Source organism: Microtus oregoni, unplaced genomic scaffold (assembly GCF_018167655.1).
Source record: "Microtus oregoni isolate MIOR12 unplaced genomic scaffold, Mior012 000004F_ref0000308, whole genome shotgun sequence".
Lineage (NCBI taxonomy): Eukaryota > Metazoa > Chordata > Mammalia > Rodentia > Cricetidae > Microtus > Microtus oregoni.
Genome location: NW_024543063.1, coordinates 10,625,001 through 10,648,274, shown reverse-complemented (window position 1 = coordinate 10,648,274; position 23,274 = coordinate 10,625,001). Strand labels below are relative to the sequence as shown.

At 40.8% G+C, this 23,274-nt stretch overlaps 1 protein-coding gene across 1 annotated transcript in view; it reads left to right on the top strand.

Annotated features, from left to right (window-relative positions):
- The window catches only part of Psmd1 (proteasome 26S subunit, non-ATPase 1), a 78,939-nt gene extending 58,071 nt beyond the window's left edge, over positions 1 to 20,868 (top strand). The window contains exons 19-25 of the mRNA XM_041650205.1: positions 6,406 to 6,508; positions 7,907 to 8,076; positions 10,326 to 10,418; positions 12,628 to 12,714; positions 13,505 to 13,651; positions 17,924 to 18,077; positions 20,654 to 20,868. Coding sequence (XP_041506139.1) covers positions 6,406 to 6,508; positions 7,907 to 8,076; positions 10,326 to 10,418; positions 12,628 to 12,714; positions 13,505 to 13,651; positions 17,924 to 18,070 — 747 coding nt within the window. The 3' untranslated portion in view covers positions 18,071 to 18,077; positions 20,654 to 20,868. The remainder of the gene's footprint in view (positions 1 to 6,405; positions 6,509 to 7,906; positions 8,077 to 10,325; positions 10,419 to 12,627; positions 12,715 to 13,504; positions 13,652 to 17,923; positions 18,078 to 20,653) is intronic.
- Positions 20,869 to 23,274: the final 2,406 nt, after the last annotated feature.

The window sequence follows — 23,274 nt, the reverse complement described above, 5'->3', positions numbered from 1 at the left end:
CTCAGGAGGACTATGCCTTGACTACAGGGGATTTCAAGACCAGCATAGACAATTTAGTAAAACACTAACCCAGTATTAAAACAGGTGAGGCAGGGACAGGTGGGGCTCAGTGGTAAAATTATATGTGTTGGCTTAATCTCCAGTACTAAGAAAGGAAGGAAGGAAGGAAGGAAGGAAGGAAGGAAGGAAGGAAGGAAGGGGAAGGGGAAGGGAGGGAGAAACTTAGCCCGTGCCCATAATAATCATATTTAGAGCATTTAGCAGCTGTAAAATGTTATGTATATCTGAGATACAATTAAAAACAAAACATTACTAGCAGAAAAAAAAAATGTTGATGCCAAGTGTGGTAGCAACTGCAGACAGTTGCAGCACCTAAGAGGCTAAGGCAGGGGTTTCACAAATTTAATCCTGACATGGACAACATAGTAAGTCAGTGTCCTTAAAAAAGAAAAATAGGAGAGAAAGGGGAAGAAGGAGAGGAAAGGGGTGAAGCCATTGGCCTCTCTTCAGCCTCAGCAGCAGGCATGGAACATCGTTATTTTAAGCAGAGGAGAGTCAGGAAAGAGGGGTGCACTTGCTAGACTCTGCAGTGTCCTGCCTCTTCAGAGCCTGGTCTGACAAACCTTTAGTTTCTAAACAGTCACTGTCATTTTGTCTGTCATTTTGTCTCACTACCCAGTGCTTCTCTAAAAATCATTTTTAGCATTTCTGAAAGCTGTATTATTGCATGTAGACTCTGGCTTCTCATCTTGTTTTTCCAAGAATTGCTTAATATGCTGTGTCTTCTAGAACATAAACATCTTTGCAAACACAGACTACATTTCTTCATGCTTTAAATATAGCAGCTATCATATGAGTAGCTTTTATTTCTGCTGTTGATGCTGCACTGGGCCTTTGGAGGTTTTCCAACTGAGCAATGTCATTAAAGAATGTACCTCCGCAAATAGTCATATATAAATATTTATCCACTCAGACCTCACATACTGATTTCACACTGCTTCTATTGTCAGCTAGACAAAAGTTTAGCCATCTTCATATCCTGGCTATAGAATTTCAGTAATTAAACCAGGTGTGGTAACTGGGGAGATGGCAAATCAGGTAAGAATGTTTGCTACATAATAATGAAGACCTGAGTTTGTACCCCAGCACCATGTAAATGTCACACATGGACACAAATGCACCTGTAACTCCAGCACTGTGAGGAACAGAAATAAGAGGGTCTCTGGGAATTACAGCTGCCAGCCTAGCTCCAGGTTCCATGAGAGACCTGTTTGAAGGGAACAAGGCAGGGAGTGAGAGTGGCCCTCTTCTCTGGCCTCCATGCATATGCCATACACACACAATAAAGAAGTTACTTAGTTCAAACGAAACTGGAGCGCAGGGCCAGCCTACATCAGTAAGTCTGAGGCTGTCCTGGGCTACATGAGATCCTATCTCCAAAAAAAAAAGAACGAATGAACTTCAGAATTTCAGAGCCAGGCAAGGTGGCACATACCTTTGATCATTTGGATCAAAGCATTTGGGAGGCAGAGGTAGGCAGATCTCTGGCTTCAAGATCAGCCTAGTCTACAGAGCAAGTTCCAGTAGAGCCAGGGTTACACAGAGAAACCTGTCTCAGAAAACAAGTTTTAAAAAAAAGGAAAAAAGAAGAAAAGAAAAATAATTTCAGCACTTTTTAGAGGCCACAACCTCGAACTAACTGTGGCAAAATCCTTTTGAAGTAGAATAGGGTAATCTTGTTTTTCATTTTTAAATTGACTCTAAGAAATGTCACATTTAGAAAAACAGGCAGGGTACAGCAGTTTAAGTAATTGATTTTCTTTTTTAAAAAATTGTAAGTAGCCGGGCGGTGGTGGCGCACGCCTGTAATCCCAGCACTCGGGAGGCAGAGGCAGGCGGATCTCTGTGAGTTCGAGACCAGCCTGGTCTACAAAGGGAGTTCCAGGACAGGCTCCAAAGCTACAGAGAAACCCTGTCTCGAAAAACAAAAAATAAAAAAATAAAAAAAATAAAAAAAAATAAAAAAATGTAAGTTAGGAACTTGAATGGAGTCTTAACTGGTGTGAACAAATAAAGTACTCTGCTATCTTGAGGCTGTATCAGAATAATGAATACTAATTAAGAATGTTTAAGTAGTACTGGCAAGATGGCTCAGTGGATAAAAGCAGCTGCTGGCAAGCCTGAGTTCTGTCCCTGGATCCTACATAATAGAGGGGAAAGCTGACTCCTCCAGGTTGTCCTGTGATTTCCACATGTGCATTGTGACACTCATGTACCCAGACACATAAGCAAATGCTATTTAATAAAAATAAAAATTTAAATGTGCCTATAGCTGCTAGCTCTGCAATTAATACAAATCGGGAATCAAATGTAAATGTTTGCATACTGACTACAAAAGCAAAACTATGTCTAATAATGTCTATGTTTTTAAAGAGAACAAAATTCTCAAATCCCCATAATTCTATGTTTTCAAATCAGTACATGAAATTAATGGAAACATCTCAAACGCAAACATCAGGGAATTTAGAATTATATCCTGGGGCTGGAGAAATGGCTCTGCAGTTAAGAGCACTGGTTGCTCTTCCAATGGGCCCAGGTTCAATTCCCAGCACCCACACACTCAACCACTCCAATCCCAGCAGATCTAATATTCTCATCGGGCTTCCTTTTGCACCAGGCACACATTGTGCAGAGATCTATATGCATGCAAAACATCCATATACATTAAAATGATTGAAAAGAGAATAATTGCACTCCTTCCTCAAAGAAATGCAAAATAAAATGACCTTGGATATTTTGTAAGATTCATAATGGAAATCTGCAGTGTTTGTGTAATATTATGTCATAGTTCTTTTTTTTAAATATTTATTTATTTATTATGTATACAATATTCTGAGGGCACCAGATGTCATTACAGATGGTTGTGAGCCACCATGTGGTTGCTGGGAATTAAACTCAGGACCTTTGGAAGAGCAGGCAATGCTCTTAACCTCTGAGCCATCTCTCCAGCCCCTATGTCATAGTTCTAACACTTAGCCTGCACATTGTGCTGCTCTTGGTTTAAGTAATTCCAGTATGTCTTTGCCTTGTTTATATCAGTTTCTCTCTTGTTTACACCCACAAACATAAACCCAGGATCAAAGGCACACTTCTGTATTATTACAGACAGAAAATTTTAAGTGTACACTTAACCTTTTAATGGGTTCTTGAGCTATTTTCTCTCTAAAACCTACCTCCTTTCTTCATGAATCATCTATTGTCTTGCTAAAGGGAACCCACCATTAGCTTTTATTTGACCAGTTATGTAGTAGTAATATAGTATATAAAAAGATGAAAAATCACAATATAAAAATAAACTCTTAGGGCTGGGAAGGTGATGGCTCATTCATTAAAATTAGTCCTTGCTGTTCTAGTAGAGGATCCAAGTTCAATTCCCAGCATCCACATCGGGCAACTTACTTGCTGCTGTGACCCAGCTCCAGCATATCCAGTGCTCTGTTCTGGCCTCTGAGGATATACACAGACACATAAATAAATAATAAAGCAAATTTAGACTAATAATAATGAAATCTAGTGCTCTTCTTTGCCTCATATCATTTAGCCTATGTCTGATGCAAAGAATCTTCTCCAACCACTGACGAGTACATGTTGTCCGCCCCCATTGGCAACTACCTGTTTTAGAAGTAGGGTCGTGTTGAGCCAAACTTGTTAAACTCCTTACTTCTAAAGTGAAATTACAAGTTTTGTTAGATAATTAGGTTTTTGTTGGCTATCATGATTCATCAGAAATGAGTCCAAACAATTTTAATCCTTTTCCCTTGATTAAAAAATGGCATTTCCCCTTCCAGAATCGAACCCGGGTCCTCTAAAAGAGCGGCTACTCCTCTTCACTGCTGAGCCATCTCTCTAGCTCTCATGTTAGTTTTTTAAGCTTAAATTCCACATATATCTGGCCTCGAGGATCTCATGGAAGGAATTGGAGTTGTGTAGTTGAAGTTCTTCCAAACTGGTTCCTAATATGCGGAGATAATTTCTTTTTCTTTTTCTTTTTTTCTTTTTTCCCGAGACGGTTTCTCTGTAGCTATCAAGTCTGTCCTGGAACTAGCTCTCTTGTAGATCAGGCTGGCCTCGAACTCACAGGGATCCTCCTGCCTCTGCTTCCTGAGTGCTGGGATTAAAGGCGTGCACTACCACCACCCAGCATGGAGATAATTTCTGCAGCCAGAATGAAGAAGGGAAGGGAGTATGCTCTGCAGAAGAAATAGCTCTAGAGAATTTTGTTCCTTTCTGATTTTTCTAATAGTATAAGGTATAAAGTACAGTGCAAAACGTGATGGATTTTTTAAAATGCATGACTTTAGAAATTTGTACATAGTAGAACATGTGGATCACAGAATAACCTAAATTTTAAGTTAATATTTTCCGCAAGTTCTACTTGAGTGGAGGAGTGGTGTTACCATTCTGTTTCACTGTTTTTTGTATAGTTTAGGCTGCCTTCCGCTCTCAGGTTACAGGGTTATAAGTTTGTGTTATAAGTTTTTCCTGGCCATGGCGCCAACATATTCTGAACAGTGAAGTTAAATTAGAAAAGCATGATATGGTAAGATTGTATTAAATTCTCCTTTGTAATGTACATATAGTGCTTTGTCTCCTATTTATTTTTACAAGTTCATAAAATATTTTTTAACCTTTACCACATAAAATTTCCATCCTATATAAGGTAATGTAAGTATTCATCTAAAATAAGTTCAGAATCAAAGGAATTTGACCTGTTGAGCCAGAGTAAAAACATCAAACTGGTTGTGAGTTCAGTGATGATTTAATCACGCTGGATTTTATAGTTTTTAAAAAAGTAAGGCTGGAAGTGCATGACTTAGTAGTGATTGTGTGCGTTTTATTCCCGCAGTACAGTTTATTGCTGCTTGTAAATAAAACCGAAAGCCATCTTTAAGGGGTGTTATTTTGTTAGCAGTGTTTAGATGGCAGAGCTGATGGTAGTCCAGAGGGTCATAAGATTCTGCCTCCATAAGACATTTATACTGAAGTATGAAATGCCTCATATTTACGTGACCACATGTTACTTCCGGTAGTCTTTAGAAAATGAATGAGGTAGATACTATAATCCTCAGAGGGGAACACTAAGGCACAGAAAAGCTGGTGAGTGGTCAGATATAGTGATGCTTACCTGTGGTCCCAGCCACTAAGGAGACTTCAGCAAAAGGATCATTTGCACTCAGGAGTTCGAGACCTGAGCCACCTTACAAGAAGACCCATTTGAAAAGAAAATGGACACAGAACAGACAGACAGACTAGTAATTTACCCAAATGTCTTCTAAGAGCAGGGAGAATCATATGCCAGGGCTACCTGATTCTGTTACTCAGCCAGAGTGACACTGTAGCCTTCAGAAAAATACAGAGAAGAAATTCTGAAAGAATATGTGCAAAGCTCATTATATTAGGAAACTCAAATCTGGTGTTTTCTGCTTTTGGCAGATTTGGGGAGCTCCATGATCATGTGCTTCTTGAACAAGCAGACTTCTTCCTGAGTGCCTACCATTTGAAAGCACTGTCGGGAAAACAAGGAAGTGTAAGACATGGAAGAAGCATAAGATAGTGCCCTATCTCTACCCAGACACTTTAAAAAAATCAGTGTATTCATTAAAAATATTTTATAAGCATTTTTATGTGGAAGTACTATATAGTAATTTCAGGAAAACACTGAAGATACAGAATTACTGGGGATCTCAACCTGAGTTGGATCATAAGAGTACTGATTCTTGGGCTGGAGAGGTGGCTCAGAGGTTAAGAGCACTAGCTGCTGTTCCAGAGGTACTGAGTTCAATTCCCAGTACCTACATAGTGGTTCACAACCATCTGTAATGAGATCTGATGCCCTCTTCTAGCCTGCAAACGTACATGCAGACAGAACATTGTATATGTAATAAATAAATCTTTAAAAAAAGAAAAGAGTACTGATTCTGACAAGTCTTCGGAAACGTGTGTATTCAGAATGCACATCTCTAATGTTTGTACACACTCACTCTGAGTGAAAGGTCATTTGTTTATGAAGGACCATGCCTGTTAGGAGATCTGCTCAGTTAACAGTAAGCAGCATAGTGTTTGTGAGGACTGTGTGCCTGCTGACTGGTGCAGAGTGAAGTCTTAGTCAGCACTCCCTTGAGTCTGAATTGCCCTCTGTGGAATGAGGACTGAGGGTAGCCAGTGCTCCCACACTAGGAAGTCAGAACACTGATCTCAATGTTCAGCCTTCACATCTGGTCCATCACCCTCTCCTAAATGTCTTGAAATGAGAACTGAGTCTCAGTATCATTAGCTCAGTTTACTGGGTGCTTTTTAATAGCTCAACAAATGAACAGACCATAATTTCTTTTCTTGTTTCTTCAGGTTAATCAGTTCAGGCAGCTGTATTCCAAAGTCATCAATGACAAGCATGATGATGTCATGGCCAAATTTGGCGCTATTCTGGCCCAAGGCATACTGGATGCAGGTAAATGTTCTTAGGTCTTCCAGATGTATTATATAAATCTAATGAAACAGTTAATCTAATGTTCTGTATGGCATCATGGAAATTGAGTCTGAAGCAAATAATTCCTGGGTAGAATTTGAGGAGTATATAATTTCCAGAGATAATTTTAATTTATTCAAGCACAAACATAATATTTGAATAGTAATCATTCCACTGCACTTACATGCAGTGTTCCCTCTTGCCTCCCTACTGAAGACTGAACCTAGAACATCACACATGGAATGTAGTTATACTACTGAGTAACTGCATATCACCCTTTTATGTTTTATTTTGAGGCAGAGCCTATAAGTTGCCCTGGTTGGCCTTGAACTTGCTATCCTCTTGAGTCCTCCTCTTACAAGTAGCTGACACAAATGCTCAGCAAGTCCTAATCCTTTTATATAACAACTGTATATGCTCAAGTTATTTTCTCTCTTTGTTCCTCTTTCTTGTTTTGTAAGGCCTCCCCTGTAGTGTTGGTAGCCTTAGAAATACTGGAGAGAAGTTAGAACAGTTCTATTCACTTGGTAAACTGTTCAGTGACTTTCAGCTGGGGCTTCTTTTGTGGGAGGAGTAGGGAGAGTTCACTGTGTAATCCAGGCTACCCTCAAATTCAAACCAGCCTCCCGAGCACTGGAATCAAGATAGTCATGTGCCATTACATCCTGCAAAAATCCAATTCTTTACCTGATGAATTGGCTCGTCACTCTAATTCACTGGCTTTCAAGCTGTATTTCTCTATACTCCCCATAGGGGTAGTCTAGAGGTGTAGCAAGAGACATAACGGGTTGGAGTTCAATCCATTCACTCTCTCACAGTACAAACTCATGATCAGAATCAGCTTATTTCATTCTTTATCATACTCTTCCTCAGAAAATGTGTTGAATCAAGAATTAAATGTTATAATTTTCCTTTTGTGGAGCTGGAGAGATGGCTCAGTGGTTAAGAGCACTTTCTGCTCTTGCACAAGACCCAAATTCAGTTAGTTCCCAGCACCACATCAGGTGGATCACAACCACTTATAGCTTAAGTTTCAAGGATTCAACACCCTCTTCTGCCTCTGTGTGGGCATCAGACACCCACATAGTACATATACAACATACATGTAAACAAAACACTCATGCACATAAAATAAACCATTAAGTGCTTTGGTAAACTCCTTTAATCCCAGCACTCAAGTTGCAGAGGCAGTTGGATTTCTGTGAATTCAAGGCTTGCCTGGTTCCAGGACATGATGAGTTCCAGGACAGCCAGGGCTAAATATTGAGACCCTGTCTCAAAGAAAAACAAAAACCAGATAATTCACTAATACAGTACCTAAAAATGCTTATTTTCATCTTAATGGGTTGCTTTGCTAATGGTTTTTCTCTTTTTCTGCAGGTGGTCATAATGTCACAATCTCCTTACAGTCCCGGACTGGGCATACTCATATGCCTTCTGTGGTTGGCGTCCTTGTCTTCACCCAGTTCTGGTTCTGGTTTCCCCTTTCACACTTCTTGTCATTGGCTTATACCCCTACCTGTGTCATTGGCCTTAACAAGGACTTAAAGGTATGTCTGTGAGTTCTGAGCTTTGTGGGATATCCTTGTCATAACAGCCCACGTTCATAGAGTCCTGTGACTTGAAAGATGACCATTGCAGGTAGCATATTTTCATTCAGTCAGACTGAACTCAAGTTAGTCCTTAGCCCTTACAGAGTAGAGTGTGTCTGTAGAAGTTTTGAAAGGAAATGTTTAATAGCTGGACACATTTTTTTTAAGATTTATTTATTTATTCTTATGTACATGAATGCTCTAGCTGCATGTACACCTTTATGCCAGAAGAGGGCATCAGACCCCACTATAGATAGTTGTGAGCCACCAATTGGTTGCTGGGAATTGAACTCAGGATCTCTGGGAAAACAGCCAGTGTTCTTAACCTCTGAGCCATCTCTCCATGGACACATCTTTTGACAGGAAATGATGTGGTGGGGTACTTAGTACAAAAATACGAAGAGATTTTATATAAGCCATTCTGTGTATTTTGGGTGTTTTGGTTTGGTTTTTGTTTTGCAACAGGGTCTTACTTTGTAGCCCTAACTGGCCTGGAATTCATTATGCAAACCAAGCTGGCCTTCATCTCACAGAGAACTGCCTGCCTTTTTCTCTAGAATACCTGAATTAAAGGCATATGCATAGAGTCATTCTGTGTAGCTGGGTGATCTTTCAACTCAGGATCCCTCTGCCTTAACCTTCAGAGCACGGGGATTCCAGGCCTATGCCACCATGCTTGGCCACTTTAATCCAAAGGCAACAAGAGGTTCAGCACAATTCAGTAGCCAGTGTTGGTTCAAACTTTGAGAGTCTAACCCTGAGTCGTTTATTTTAGGCATATTTAAGCATAGCACAGTTTGATGAAAAATTTCCTGGCAATAATTAACTCGGTCTCGTGTACAACAAAGCTATGACTGCATCATAACTCTTAGTGAAGTATGTATCTTTCATAAAGACGCAGTCTATAGATTGAAAAGAAGAAATAACATCATGATAAGGGTCTGGGGGAGGATCCTGTGTGTCTCTAGCCACACAGGTAGCGCAGAGGTCGCCAGGCTATTAACCACATCCATTCCCAGACTTCTGGAGAGAAACAGATGAGATATCTCTCTCTTTGAAGAGACAACCCTGCATGTTTAACATGACTGGTCCCCCAAGTGCTTATCTGTGAGCACAAAGACCTTGCCTATTCTATCCCTTCAGTAGTGGCAGAAAAGAAGATTGACAATGAGGAATCAGGGAGTCTGGCAGAACAGAACTGATCACAAAGGTTAAAAGCTTACATGCCCTGTTATCACAAGTTTTAATCACATTTTTAATGGGGTTTGTGATTGTGTGTTTCTCAGTCTTGCGACCTGGTGATTCATCTTGTTCTTTAAAGGTCAAAGGCTTCTGGACCTTTAAATACCTCTTACATTTTTGTCATTACTGTTGTTAAGATGTTTTGTTTAATTTTCAGAATGGAAAATTTTGTAAACTCAAATTTTTAATTAAAAATTCCTTATATTAATATTTTATTATAGCTGTACAACTAGTTATTCTTTATTAAGTATTTCAATATTAAAACTGCTCACAGTTGCAAATATTCAGCATCTTTATCTCTCAAAACAACAGTATTTTGTTTTCCTAATCCCTAATATTTGACATTGTCTTTAAACCTCCTCTGTAATCTTTGGAGACTTGCAATCTGCCAAACAATTTTATACTGTTTTCATTCTTCACAATAAAAGTGAGGTAAATAAGATAAGTCCTATCTCAGCAAATGTGGTTATTACCATTTTTTCATGAATGCAGATTAGGTAAGTAAAGAAAGCTGCAGCTAGAGAGCAGGTTTGTTCCATAAGTTATACGAAGCCAGTTTTCCACTGGGCCCGTGTTATATGGAAACTAATACAGACTAATAATGGCAGAATTATGTGGACAGACTAGTAAGTTTGTTAGTATGGTAAAAGGAGTCGTCATGGGGGTTCACTAAGTAGGTAACGGTTGTCCCATGCTCACAGTGTGAGTAGGGCTTAGCCCACTAACACTGGGTGGTTTGTGAGAAAACAGAAAAGAAAATGATGCTTGGTCATCAAGCATTAAGATCTGTAGGGAACTGAGTACCAAAATTAATTCACAGCGCTTTTCATAGAGCACTAACATGGAACCAGCACTGTTGAACATTTAACCTGCATCTCCCTTTGTGTCCATATGCTTGAAAAAACAGTGCATAAGTCTTGATATTATTTCCATGGAGAGAACAAAAGAGTATTTTATTTCTTCAGATGCCGAAAGTTCAATATAAATCAAATTGTAAACCATCCACATTTGCATATCCTGCCCCTCTGGAAGTACCAAAAGAAAAAGAAAAGGAAAAGGTACGTTTTTTGATTCATTAAGTAACATTTGTTCTTATTAGAGAAGCTACTGGCTGTTTAACTGATACAGTTGCTTTTTGTTTGTTTTTGTTTGAGTTTTTTTGTTTTTTAAACAATCTTATTTTACATACCAATCCCAGTTCCCTCTCCCTCCCCTCAAGTGATAGAGTTTTTAAGTCTGGTTGGTTGGTTGGTTGGTTGGTTGGTTGGTTGGTTGGTTGGTTTGAGTAGGGTCTCACTATGGGGTCCTGGCTAACCTGGAACTTGGTAGTATATCATACTGACCTCAGACTCACAGAGTCCACCTGACTCTGCCTCCAGGCACAAAGATTAAGGCCTTGTACCATCATGCTGCACAACTTTAATTATGTGTGGGGAGGATATTCATCTGAGTGTGGGCACTCGTGGAGCTAGAGACATGAGATCAGCTGCCTGACAGCGCTTTTGGGAACCATACTCAGGTTCTTAGAAGAGCAGTATGTGTTCTTAGCTGCTGAGCCATCTTTCATCCCCAACCTTGTTTGGGTTTTGTTGTTGTTGTTGTTGTTGTTGTTGTTTTTGGTGGTTTTTTTGTTTTGTTTTGTTTTGTTTTTGGATTTTTTTCGAGACAGGGTTTCTCTGTAGCTTTTGGTTCCTTTCCTGGAACTAGCTCTTGTAGACCAGGCTGGCCTCAAACTGACAGAGATCTGCCTGCCTCTGCCTCTGCCTCCCAAGTGCTGGGATTAAAGGCATGTGCCACCACCGCCCGGCTAACCTTGTTTGTTTTTAAAAGCAAACTTGTAGTGATAGCTAACATTAGACTTACATGTAAAGTAAAGGGCCTTTTTTCTTTTGGTATCCCAGCCCCATGATGCAAGAGTTCGCTCTGTTCTGTCGGTACCTAATATCTATATATATAGAGAGAGAGAGAGAGCGCTATATTATTTCTTTTATCTAATACACCTGTATATCTTTATATTCTTTCTTTTATCTGATGTACATTTTTATTTGATACACCTCAAATGAGACTACAATAAAAGTGTTTGTGTACATATTTGTGTTCTTGTTCAAGTGTGTCTGTCACTTAGAATAGCAGGTAGGAATTATGTGGTCAAAAGTAACTCATGTTGCTGGGTGGTAGTGGCACACACATTTAATCTCAACGCTCAGGAGGCAGAGACAGGCAGATCTCTGAGTTGTGAGTTCAAGGCCAGCCTGGTCTACAAATTGAGTTCCAGGATAGTCAGGGCTGTTATACAGATAAACCTGGCGGAGGTGGGGGGATAGTAACTCAAGTTATTTTTTTTTCTTTTTTTTATATGCATTGTTTTGCCATGGGTGTCAGGTCCCCATGAACTGGGGTTGTAGACAGTTGTGAGCTGCCTTGTGGGTGGTGAGAATTGAACCAATGTCCTCTGGAAGAGCAGTCAGTGCTCTTAACCGCTGATCCATCTCCCCAGCCCTGATATTTATTTTCATGCGTATTACCCAATTTGCCTTTTGAAAATGAATAAAACTAACTTCACCAATGGTTTTGAGCACATTCGTTGATATATAAGAAATAATGGATTTACAGAGCTGCACTGGCTATGGTGTTATACTCAATAAAACAAGCAGCCTTTTCATGATTCTTATGTGGGGAAAATTGTTCTTTATTTTAAGATAATGTTTCACATTAACTATCTGTTGATTTTGCTTTAAGTTTTGTGTATAAGTAGAGTTAATTTTACAACTGACCAAATTCGAGGTAGCAGCTGATGAATAGCCTTTCACAGCACCTTTATTACTCCATTTTCAAAGTCTTGTTTCCCCTTTGATTTCAAGTGAGATTCATCAAGAAAGGCCTCTCCTAGCTAACTATTGTGTATTACCATTTCAGGGTATCTAGTTACGAGAACATCTCTATGGCCAAGAATTTCTCAGTGTTTTCCCCATAAAGCCAACAAGAACATAGCACTTAAGTGTGTGTCTCAGAAGTAGATGATAGCAGATCACACCCAAGGAGGATCAGAAAGGGGGGAGTGGATGTTTTGGGCTCAGCCCCAGTAGCTAAAGATGATAGTGGCAGCAAATGATGTGCCTTACTGTCCTGCTTGCTGTCCATTTACTCTCCTGTGGTTTTGTTGTTCATGGTTACTGACAGGAAACGGACACTCTAGGACTGTTTTCTTTGGGCTGTTTCTTAAGATGTAGGTAGGTGAGAGATTATAACCATTTTGACTGTTTTTAGGTTTCCACTGCTGTGTTATCTATTACTGCCAAAGCTAAAAAAAAAGAAAAAGAAAAAGAAAAAAAAGAGGAGGAGAAGATGGAAGTGGTAAGTGTAACTCAGTGGTCATATGTGTTAATCCTGTTGTGGCCTGATTCCTTAAACACTGTTGTACTTTGTGCTTAGCTTTTCCAATTATTTGTCCTGCTTTCAGCATACAGAATAATATCGTTATATTTAAAAGAAACCCTAGAAAACCATGTCTGTGTTAACTTGCTTTTCTTGTTGCTGTGACAATAGCTAACTAAAAGTGACTTTAGAGAGGAAAGAGTTTGGGCTCATGGTTTTGAGGGATACAGTCTGTTGGGGCAGGAAGCATGGTGGCTGGGGCTTCATCTTTGACCATGTTAGTATGCAGCATGGCTTGCTTATATCTTAATCAGGAAGCAGAGAGTTAAGGCTGGCAGCACAGACACTCTGTGTCCCTTAGGCCCATCCCTTAAACCATGAGACCCCGTGTACAGAAAGTTCCCAAGTGTTCACATCCATGAGCTTCCAGAGGGCATTTGACAGTCCAGCCATAACAGTGTCCATTTGTGGGAATGACAGATGAGTATAAAACAGGAGAGTTCAGAGAGAAAGTCACAGCTAAAAGTCGGCTTTGAAGAACAAAGTTTTAAGTAGACAATGACTCAATGAAAAAGAAAGACTTTCGAAAAAACAGTAAATGACCCACTTCTGATCTCTGCTGGTAAACAAGTTATACCATTCCCACCGCTAAGTGGAGTCTGCTGTCATTTCAGTTGTACTGTGGATCTGCCACTGCCTTGTAGCTGACAAGACTCAAGTGATATGGGCCAAAAGTGATCCTTTGTTGATTGCCTTTCTCCCATCCTAGGATGAAGCAGAAAAGAAGGAAGAGAAAGAAAAGAAAAAAGAACCTGAACCAAACTTTCAGCTGTTGGATAACCCAGCACGAGTTATGCCTGCCCAGCTAAAGGTGTTAACAATGACAGAGACCTGCAGATACCAGCCTTTCAAACCAGTAAGTTACCAGTGGCTCTTAGCTGTATTTGCTGGGGCGGTATTAATCTGTAAGGACTAGGCAAGACTGACAGAAGAGGATTTTAGAGCAAGTCCACTAGTGTCTTTAAAAGAAAGAATGTGCCTGACAAAAACAAGAACATACCCCTCAGCTCAGCTTCGTATAGATTTTTGAAGAACTTTTCTTTTCTCTAGTAATTTTTTTTATTTTTATTTTATTTTTGAGGAGGAAGAGGAGGGGATTCAAAACAGTTTCTCGAAAAAAAAAACAGTTTCTCTGTGTAACAGCCCTGGCTGTCCTGGAACTCACTATAGATCAGCCTTGCTTTTTATTTATTTGTTTATTATGTATACAATATTCTGTCTGTGTGTATGCCTGCAAGCCAGAAGAGGGCACCAGACCCCTCACAGATGGTTGTGAGCCACCATGTGGCTGCTAGGAACTGAACTCAGGACCTTTGAAAGAGCAGGCAATGTTCTTAACCTCTGAGCCATTTCTCCAGCCTCCCACTGTAGTAATTCTTTTTCTTTTTTGGTTTTTCGAGGCAGGGTTTCTCTATAGCTTTGGAGCCTGTCCTGGAACTAGCTCTGTAGACCAGACTGGCCTCGAACTGACAGAGATCCGCCTGCCTCTGCCTCCCGAGTGCTGGGATTAAAGGCGTGCGCCACCACTGCCCGGCCCACTCTAGTAATTCTTAAGAACTGTTTTCTCTCTTGTGTCACAGATTTAGGCACATAACTACAGACCCAGACACTCTGGGCTGAATATTAATATTCCAATCATAGGCTTTGTAAGTGCTAAATGTTTCTGTTCCCTCCATTTGTAAAATGGGAATTATCTTCTTAACTAATAGTCATAGATCAAAAACTTGAATATGCAGCCCCATGTGGTGACACAAATGCCTTTAATCCCAGCACTTGGGAGGCAGAGGACAGCCTGGTATACAAAGCAAGTTCTAGGACAGCCAAGACTGTTACACAGAGAAACCCTGTCTCAAGAAACCAGAAAGGAAAAAAAAAATTATTTGCAGGCACTGGGAAACTAGGAACAAGACCTGGCCCTGCCAAATAAGTGATCACCATCATAATCACACTGTTGTCATAAACACATTGAATTTTAGCATTTCAAAAGAGCATCTTTGTGATAGTCAATTCATCCCAAGCCAGAATGTTTCTTATTAGGAACAAGTGTATATTGGTTACCTTCTCGTTATTGTGACAGACTCACTTGCAGAACTTAAGGGAGGCTTTATTTTGACTTGGGATTTGAGAGGGTATAGTCCATTATGGAGTTTGTTGCAGCAGGAGTGAGTGTCCAGGGCTCCTCACATCTCAGAAGACTAGGAAGTGGAGTCAGGAAGCAGGCCCAGGATATGACTCCCAAGGCTTGCCCTTATGTCTGTCGGTTGCGCCCTACATTCCAAAGGATCATAAGCTCCCAAAACAATACCAACATCTGGGCACCAAGTGTATAAACACATAAGTCTGTGGGGGACATTACACATTCAAACCATGATAAAAATGCTTATCAGAAATTTTATTTTTGAAACAAGGTCTTACTGTATAGTCTCTCTGGCCTAGAACTTACTTTGCAGCCTAGACTGGCCTTGAACCAATTGGCAGTCCTCCTGGCTAGGGCTCCTCAGTGCTAAGATAAAGACATACTACCCCTGACCTGGGTTTCTTAAATCTAGAAAGACTTACCAGTAGACCAACCCATACAAAATATCCAGATATTGAGTCTGTGGTTTGAAATATTATAGATGAGATTTCTGTAAATTTATTTTTAATCAATCCAATGATAAATTAAAAACAGCTCTTGTTTCGGGTATGAGCCAAGGTGTTCCTGACTAGATTTTCAGCTTATAGAGACAAAGACAAGAAATGGACATTGTTGTGTGGTTGTTTCAAGCTGAAGGTGAACATGGCCGGGTTTGTATCCTGGCCCTTTTATTCAGTGGTGTGACTTAGTAATCCCTTTGTATTTCATTTTCTTCACCTGTAAAATTAGTACAGTAATTGTAATTGCCTCTACTCTAGTGATAGAGTGAGGGAGGGCATTTCCAGGTCAGTCCCAGGTGGATTTCTTCAGGTTGATGCAGGTGCTCTCAAGTTTATTAGAGGTGACTACACACATTTGTTAATGTATTAAGTTTTATACATTAAAGGAATGTTTACATTCCTTTATATTGTGTGAATTATTTTTCATCTTAATAAAGATCACTTCTTCATATGTACATTAAAGAAAGAAATTGCCCTTTAACCCACTCCATACTCTCAATAACAAGGTCATCAACATGTTTCTCAGATGGTGCATTGGAAAGATACTCTGAAGATTGGTGTTTCATTCCTCTAATCCCAGCACTTAGAATACTGAGGCAGGTGGATTCTGTGAGTTGTAGTCTGAGCTCCAAGCCAACCTTGACTATATACTGAGACTCTGTCTCAATTCCCACCTCAAAAAAAAAAAGAAGTATTATGATAATGTCTCTACTCTGCTTCATCAAGAATTTGCCATCTTAGGTGCTTAATAGCGTTTTAGTCAGCAGAATAGCAAAGGAATTTTTTCTCCAGCTCAAGAAGCATTAATCAATCTAAAATGCAGCATAAATAACTCTTTAGATATGTGGATTGTGTTGCAGAATGTGAGTGAAATCATTTAGTTCTGATGAGCATACTGATGAGAAGTTAGAACCCATAGCTAGAGGTTTCTAGAATCTTGGAAGTTCTCTTCTAAATGGGTATTTTATTCTGCTTGGAGGTTCATCTCCATTTGCTCAACTAGGAATTTACATAAACGTTTAGGCTATGGAAGATGAGGACAGTGATCATATTCTCTGTTGTTCTTAGGCTGTTGGTAATCTAGGCAGATAGTCCATTCATACAGTGGCTTCTTTACAAGAAAAGCAAACTTCTTAAGAGAGAGAGCTGTAGATTCTTTGGTGTGAGTACATGTGTTAAGAGGGGAAAAATGGTCTAGAAATTCTTGGAGGCACACCAGTTTTATAGCACAGCAAGGCAGAGTCTTGATGAGCAAAATCAGATTAGTTTCAACTGCAGAGATATTCACCCATGTGAGTCCTTTGACTGATGGTCTTGTGCTGCTTTCCTTCCCAGTAATGTGCTTTGTAGAAGTATGCTTTTTCCAGATGTGCCTTGCCACTGTTGACTGATTTGATTACAGAGAGTAACTTTCCATTTCCTTTGACACAGGCAAGCAAATAGAATAAGATTAGCATGCCAGGGATGGTTGACTAGTTTGGTGTTTGAATTTACCATCAGCTAATAGGCTGAGAGAGGGCTTAATAGGATTGCTACTACAGTCTACTTTCCTTGTCTTTCCATCTGGTTTTTCATTACTTACATCACAGTAGTTTCCAAATTACAGTGAAAACTCAGATATCTGTTATATTTATTATTTTCTCTGACATTCTAGAATTGCTGGAGGAAAAAACAACCTATTTGCAGATTTTCTTGAAGCACACAAATAAGAGTGCTTCAAAAACTGTAATTCAGGGCTGGGGAGATGACCCAGCAATTAAAGCTTAAAATATGTTGTGCTGTGTGTGTAGGAGCACAACAAAAAAACTATAATATACATTCATATAAAAGGTCTTAGGGTGCTTGTTACTCTTCCAGAGAACTCAGGGTCTGTTCTCCAAACTTACATCTAGCTCACTGCTGCCTGTCACCCCAGTTCCAGAGAATGCAGTCCCCTCTTCTAGCCTCCTCAGCTATAATACACATGAGGCACAGACATCGATACAGACAAAACACCTACCCACATAAAATAAAAAAAATTAAAAATCTTTTAAAAGGTTGTGGGGTTAGTCTCCAGGCTGGGGCTAGCTTTTCCATGTTTGAAACAAACTCTGGAGTGGTGATAAAGTTGCTGATCAAAACTACTGTCTTGAGTGGGGTGGGAAGGAAGTAGAATGCGATGTTGTGGCAGTAAACATTCTACCAACAGTCAGAGGGGGTTAGTAAGCATTCTACCAACAGTCAGACGGAGGTTAGTAAACATTTCTCTGGGTGGGAAGCACTTCTGTTGGAATGCAGCATCCCCATAGAACAGTGTCCTGTGGCCCACAGTGCACTGGGTTAAATTGGCAGTCCTCAGTGAAAGGAGTTGTTTCATGCTAGTGTAATTCTCCCTCAGTCTTTACCTTACACAGCAAGTGTTGTGGGTCCACTTACCAAGCACCCACTCTGGACAGCAGAGCATTGTAAAACGTGAGTGGAGCTTACTGTGTTTTCCTCTGTGTTTGTGCAGCTCTCCATCGGAGGCATCATAATTCTGAAAGACACCAGTGAAGACATTGAAGAACTTGTGGAACCTGTGGCAGCACATGGCCCAAAAATTGAAGAGGAAGAACAAGAACCAGAGCCCCCAGAACCATTCGAATATATTGACGATTAAGGATCGGGTAAGTGTAAACAGAGAATGGACTTTAGTTTCCTGGCCACCCTGACCCAAATAATCACACAGAAACTATATTAATTCCAACACTGTTTGACCAATGGTTCATGCATATTTCTAGCTAGCTCTTACATCTTAAATTAACCGTTTCTATTAATCTGTGATCACCATGAGGCTGTGGCTTACCAGTAAGGCACCAGCCTCTCCTTTGGCAGCTACATGGCGTCTCCTTGACTCTGCCTACTTTCTCTCTGTATCTCTGTTGGGGTTTCCCGCCTGGCTTTACTCTGCTAAACCATTGGCTGAAACAGCTTTATTTATCAACCAATAAAATCAACACATACAGAAAGACATCCCATATCAGGTAAATATTCATCAGTCACTTCTGAAGGAAAGCAAGAATAATGCTGTTTCACTTCTCCTCCTTTTATTCGCTCCTTATTTATCCAGATAGCATTAAAATTTCCCCTTTCTTGGGCTGGAGAGATGGCTCAGAGGTTAAGAGCACAGGCTGCTCTTCCAGAGGTCCTGAGTTTAATTCCCAGCAACCACATGGTGACTCACAGCCATCTATAGTAAGATCAGGTGCCCTCTTCTGGTGTACAGGCATACATGGAGGCAGAATGTTGTATATATAATAAATAAATCTTTTTAAAAAAAATTTCCCCTTTCTCAACCCATCTTCACATGTGCACTTTTTCTTTCTTTTTGACTTTGTGCTGTCGTGTTCTGCTGACTCCTCAGAGCCGCCAGTCTGTAGACTCTTCTTAAGGAGCCGGGCGGTGGTGGTGCACACCTTTAATCCCAGCACTCAAGAGGCAGAGGCAAGAGGATCTCTGTGAGTTCAAGGCCAGCCTGGTTTACAGAGTGAGTTCCAGGACAGGCTCACAGAGATCCTGCTATCTATGCCTCCTGAATGCTGAAATTAAAGGCGTGTGTACACATACTCCTATGGATTTCCTCTGTCCTTGACTTTTGGCAGTGATTCTGGCACTGGAGCTTCAACGTTCACACATTCTGTAGAGCTATAAAGACCCTGGGGTCAAACTATACCACAAACACCTCTGACTGATCAAAGATGATTACACCAGCTGTTTAAAACGGAGGTGATTTTTTGATCCTACTGCACGTACTGGCTTTGTGGGAGCCTAGGCAGTTTGAATGCTCACCTTACGAGACCTGGATAGAGGTGGGCAGTCCTTGGGCTTCCCACAGGTCAGGGAACCCTGATTGCTCTTCGAGCAGATGAGGGAGGGGGACTTGATCGGGGGAGGGGGAGGGAAATGGGAAGCGGTTGTGGGGACGAGGCAGAAATCCTTAATAAATAAATAAATTAAAAAAAAATAAAAAAATAAAAATAAATAAAAATAAATAAAAATAAAACGGAGGTGATGGGGTTGCTGGAGAGATGGCTCAGCAGTTAAGAGCACCGCCTGCATTATATGAAACTGTCACTCATTTAATCTCTCATTTTCCTTTATAATCACATATTTGAAAACACATACAAAAGATACATAATTATTTCTTTAGTTTCACTAACGTAACAGACATTTTCAGAAAAATGGGAATTACTTTTACTCTTTAAAGAAAGTAGGCAGGGGGGCTGGAGAGATGGCTCAGTGGTTGGGAGCATTGCCTGCTCTTCCAAAGGTCCTGAGTTCAATTCCCAACAACCACATGGTGGCTCACAACCATCTGTAATGAGGTCTGGTGCCCTCTTCTGGCCTGCAGGCATACACACAGATAGAATACTGTATACATAATAAATAAATAAATATTAAAAAAAAAAAGAAGAAGAAGAAAGTAGGCAGCCAGGGAGATGGTTATGGGTAAAGGCTCTTGCCAATATCCCTGACAGCCTGAATTCAATCCCTAAGACCCCCTAAGGTGGGAGGCAAGCACAGACTTCTGCATATAATCCTCTGACTACCACAGGCATGTTGTACACAGGTACCACATAATACAAAATAAATAACATTTGTTTTAAAAAAAAAAAAAGGAAGAAAATAGGAGCTCTATCATTTGCTACAGTAGTATTAAAAATATATTTAGGGCTGCGATTGTAGCTCAGTGATGGAGTATTTATTGACCCTACACAGGGTCCTGAGTTCAGCAGCACACACAAAATGTACAAGTTGCTAATCTAGCGTAGGCTATGCATTAATTAGCAATTAATAATGGGACCCGCCCTGCCATTATTTAGAAAGTAAAATCCTGTCTCAGCGAGTGGAAGATATGTAGTAAGTGCTCTGCTGTTCGCTGCCCGGCATGCTTGTCCTGTGATCTCTCAGGACTGACTCACGGTGGCCATTTCAGTCTTTCCTACTGCCTCCCTGAGACCAACCTGTTGTATAGTTCAAGACAGTGGCTTAGAAGTACAGCTAGAAATTGAGCTTCTGGGTGTGTTTTAAAGGGTGAAATACTTATGTGTTATGAATTTGGAGAGCAGAGCATCACAAGCTGGTACAACAGGGCTGTAGGTGCTGAGTGAAGCTGGGTTTAGATTTCAAATAGTAATTTAAAAAAAAACAAACTTCGGGAATAATGAACAATCTCAACTTCTGCCACTTTCTTTTTCCCCAGGATTTCACCTGCTCAGTGAAGATGTCTATCCTGGCGCATACTGAAATGTCTGTGAGGGAACCCACGCTAGACCTATTCGATGCACGCATCATTGCCTACGCTGACCTAAAGAACCTGTGTCCTGAGTCTTTGGTTGGGAAGAAGATACACAGCTGTTAGTGTGCTCTTTCACAGAATTTGGTTTTCAAATAAATATATTAAAATCTCCAGATCAATAAGACTTTAGTTGGTTGGTTTTTCTTCTTTTCTCTCTTGTTGTTTTTGTTGCTTTGTATTTTTGAGATAGGGTCTCTCTGTGTGTAACCCTGGCTGTCCTAGAACTCACTAGACCAGGTTGGCCTTGAACTCATAGAGATCTACCTACCTCTACCTCCTGAGTGCAGTTGATTTGTTTTTCAACCTGTTTTTTGTTTTGTTTTGTTTTGTTTTTTATGGATCTGATGCCACCACCATAAGCTAATAAGCTTGCTAGCATCTGACCATGATTCCGGCATTTAGGGAGCTGAAGCAGGAGAGCTTTGGTTCTTAGAGTTAAGCTTAGGAGACTGGATTTGAGGAACTCTTTGTTGCAGTGCTGGAGATTGAACCCAGGGTTTTCTGCAGCTAGACAAGTGCTCTATCACTGAGTTATGAACTGTCTCCAGCCCAAATGTGGAGGAAAATGAATAAATAAACCTCTAGAGAGGTCAGCCCTAATGCATTCATCTATCCAGTCTTGTTAGGTCTGGGTCTAAAGGTTACTGATTTCCAAGGACGGTTCCACATTGTTAATTTCATTGTATCCCCTTCTTTGTAAATTCCCTGTTTCCTCAATATCAGATGATTCTATAAAAGAAATTATCTAATTTCCTAGTCTCTCATTAGCTATGCCCTTCCTGTTCAAGCTCTTAATGTTGCTTGCATTTCAGACAGTTATCTCTTACATTTCCCTTAATCTATGAAATGATCGAAAAACAGAAGTGTCTTGAGTACACCATCATCCAGAAGTAAGCAGTCTGGGAAGAGGTAGTATATTCACCACCCTGCTTAAGGAAAGAGCACGATTCTCGTTAGGCAGTGCACTTGGATCTGAGTATCATGAGACTTTCCTGGTGGATTTTGTTTTTCCCTAGATTTCCTGGGAAATGCTGAAAGCTGATAGCAGAATAAAGTCACATGAAAAGGATAGGAGTTAGAAGTTGGGGAGAGAAGTCTGTAGAAGGAATCAGAGGGTGGAAGGCAGAAATTATCCCCTTTCTAGGATGAAAGGCTAGTTAGGCTAACTAACAACAAAAAGGTGGAAGTAGATGATGTGGTTTCAGAAACTGGGTCTGCAAAAAGAGGAACATGGGATATACTCACTCATACTTGGTTTCTAGCCATAAATAAAGGACATTGAGCCTATAATTCATGATCCTAGAGAAGCTAAATAAGAAGGAGAACCCAAAGAAAGACATAGTCGTCCTCCTGGAGATTAACCTTCATCAGGCGATGAAAGGAGACAGAGACAGAGACCCAAATTGGAACACCGGACTGAAATCCCAAGGTCCAAATCAGGAGCAGAAGGAGAGAGAGCACGAGCAAGGAACTCAGGACTGCGAGGGGTGCACCCACATACTGAGACATTGGGGATGATCTATCTGGAACTCACCAAGGCCAGCTGGACTGGGTCTGAAAAAGCATGAGATAAAACCGGACTTGCTGAACATAGCGGACAATGAGGACTCCTGAGAAGTCAAGATCAATGACACTGGGTTTTGATCCTACTGCACATACTGGCTTTGTAGGAGCCTAGGCAGTTTGGATGCTCACCTTACTAGACCTGGAAGGAGGTGGGAGGTCCTTGGACTTCCCACAAGGCAGGGAACCCGGACTGCTCTTGGGGCTGATGAGGGAGGGGGACTTGGTTGGGGGAGGGGGAGGGATATGGGAGGCGGGGGAGGGGAGGAGGCAGAAATCTTAAAAGATAAAAAAAAAAAGAAGAGAGAAACTGGGTCTGATCTAGCATCCAGTCCCTCTACAAGTCTGTAGATAGAGGATTCCTGCCTTTTACAACTCCTCTTTGTGAGCCAGGCCCTTTCTTTCATCCCAGTAGGAGGCTGAGGCTGAGCGCTGGAAATTTCAAGCCTAGCTTTGATTATGTGACAAGACCCAGTCTGGGAAGCAGCCAGAAATCTCCATCACCCTGTGGCATGCTTCACTATTCCTCCAATGACTTGAACCTCTCTTCATTTCCCAGGTCGGACAAGTGTTGGTCTTAATTTGGACAAGTTCTGCAGGGATCTGTTGACACTTGGGCAGGTCCTACTTGGTCTGACAGCTCTAACTCCTAGCTAGCCCTCAAAGTTATTCTTTGGTCCTCTTCTTAATCTGCTTTGTCTAAGCAACACTTCTATCCCATACCGTCATTGTGCCCATGATGGGTACCCTACCCCATTAATGCTCCTGGCATGCACCTCCAGCTGCTGGGGCTTCCTCGTCTGGGCTGCCTGAATGAGCACAGCATATCCAAGCACAGTTAGTATTCAGCCTTCACTGCTTTGGGGTCATTCCTCCGCCTCGCTGCCCACACCCAGGGCCCAGCTTTCTGCCATGGTTCAGCTCTGGGCCTCTGCAGTGACTACAATTCCACTCTCTTTCCC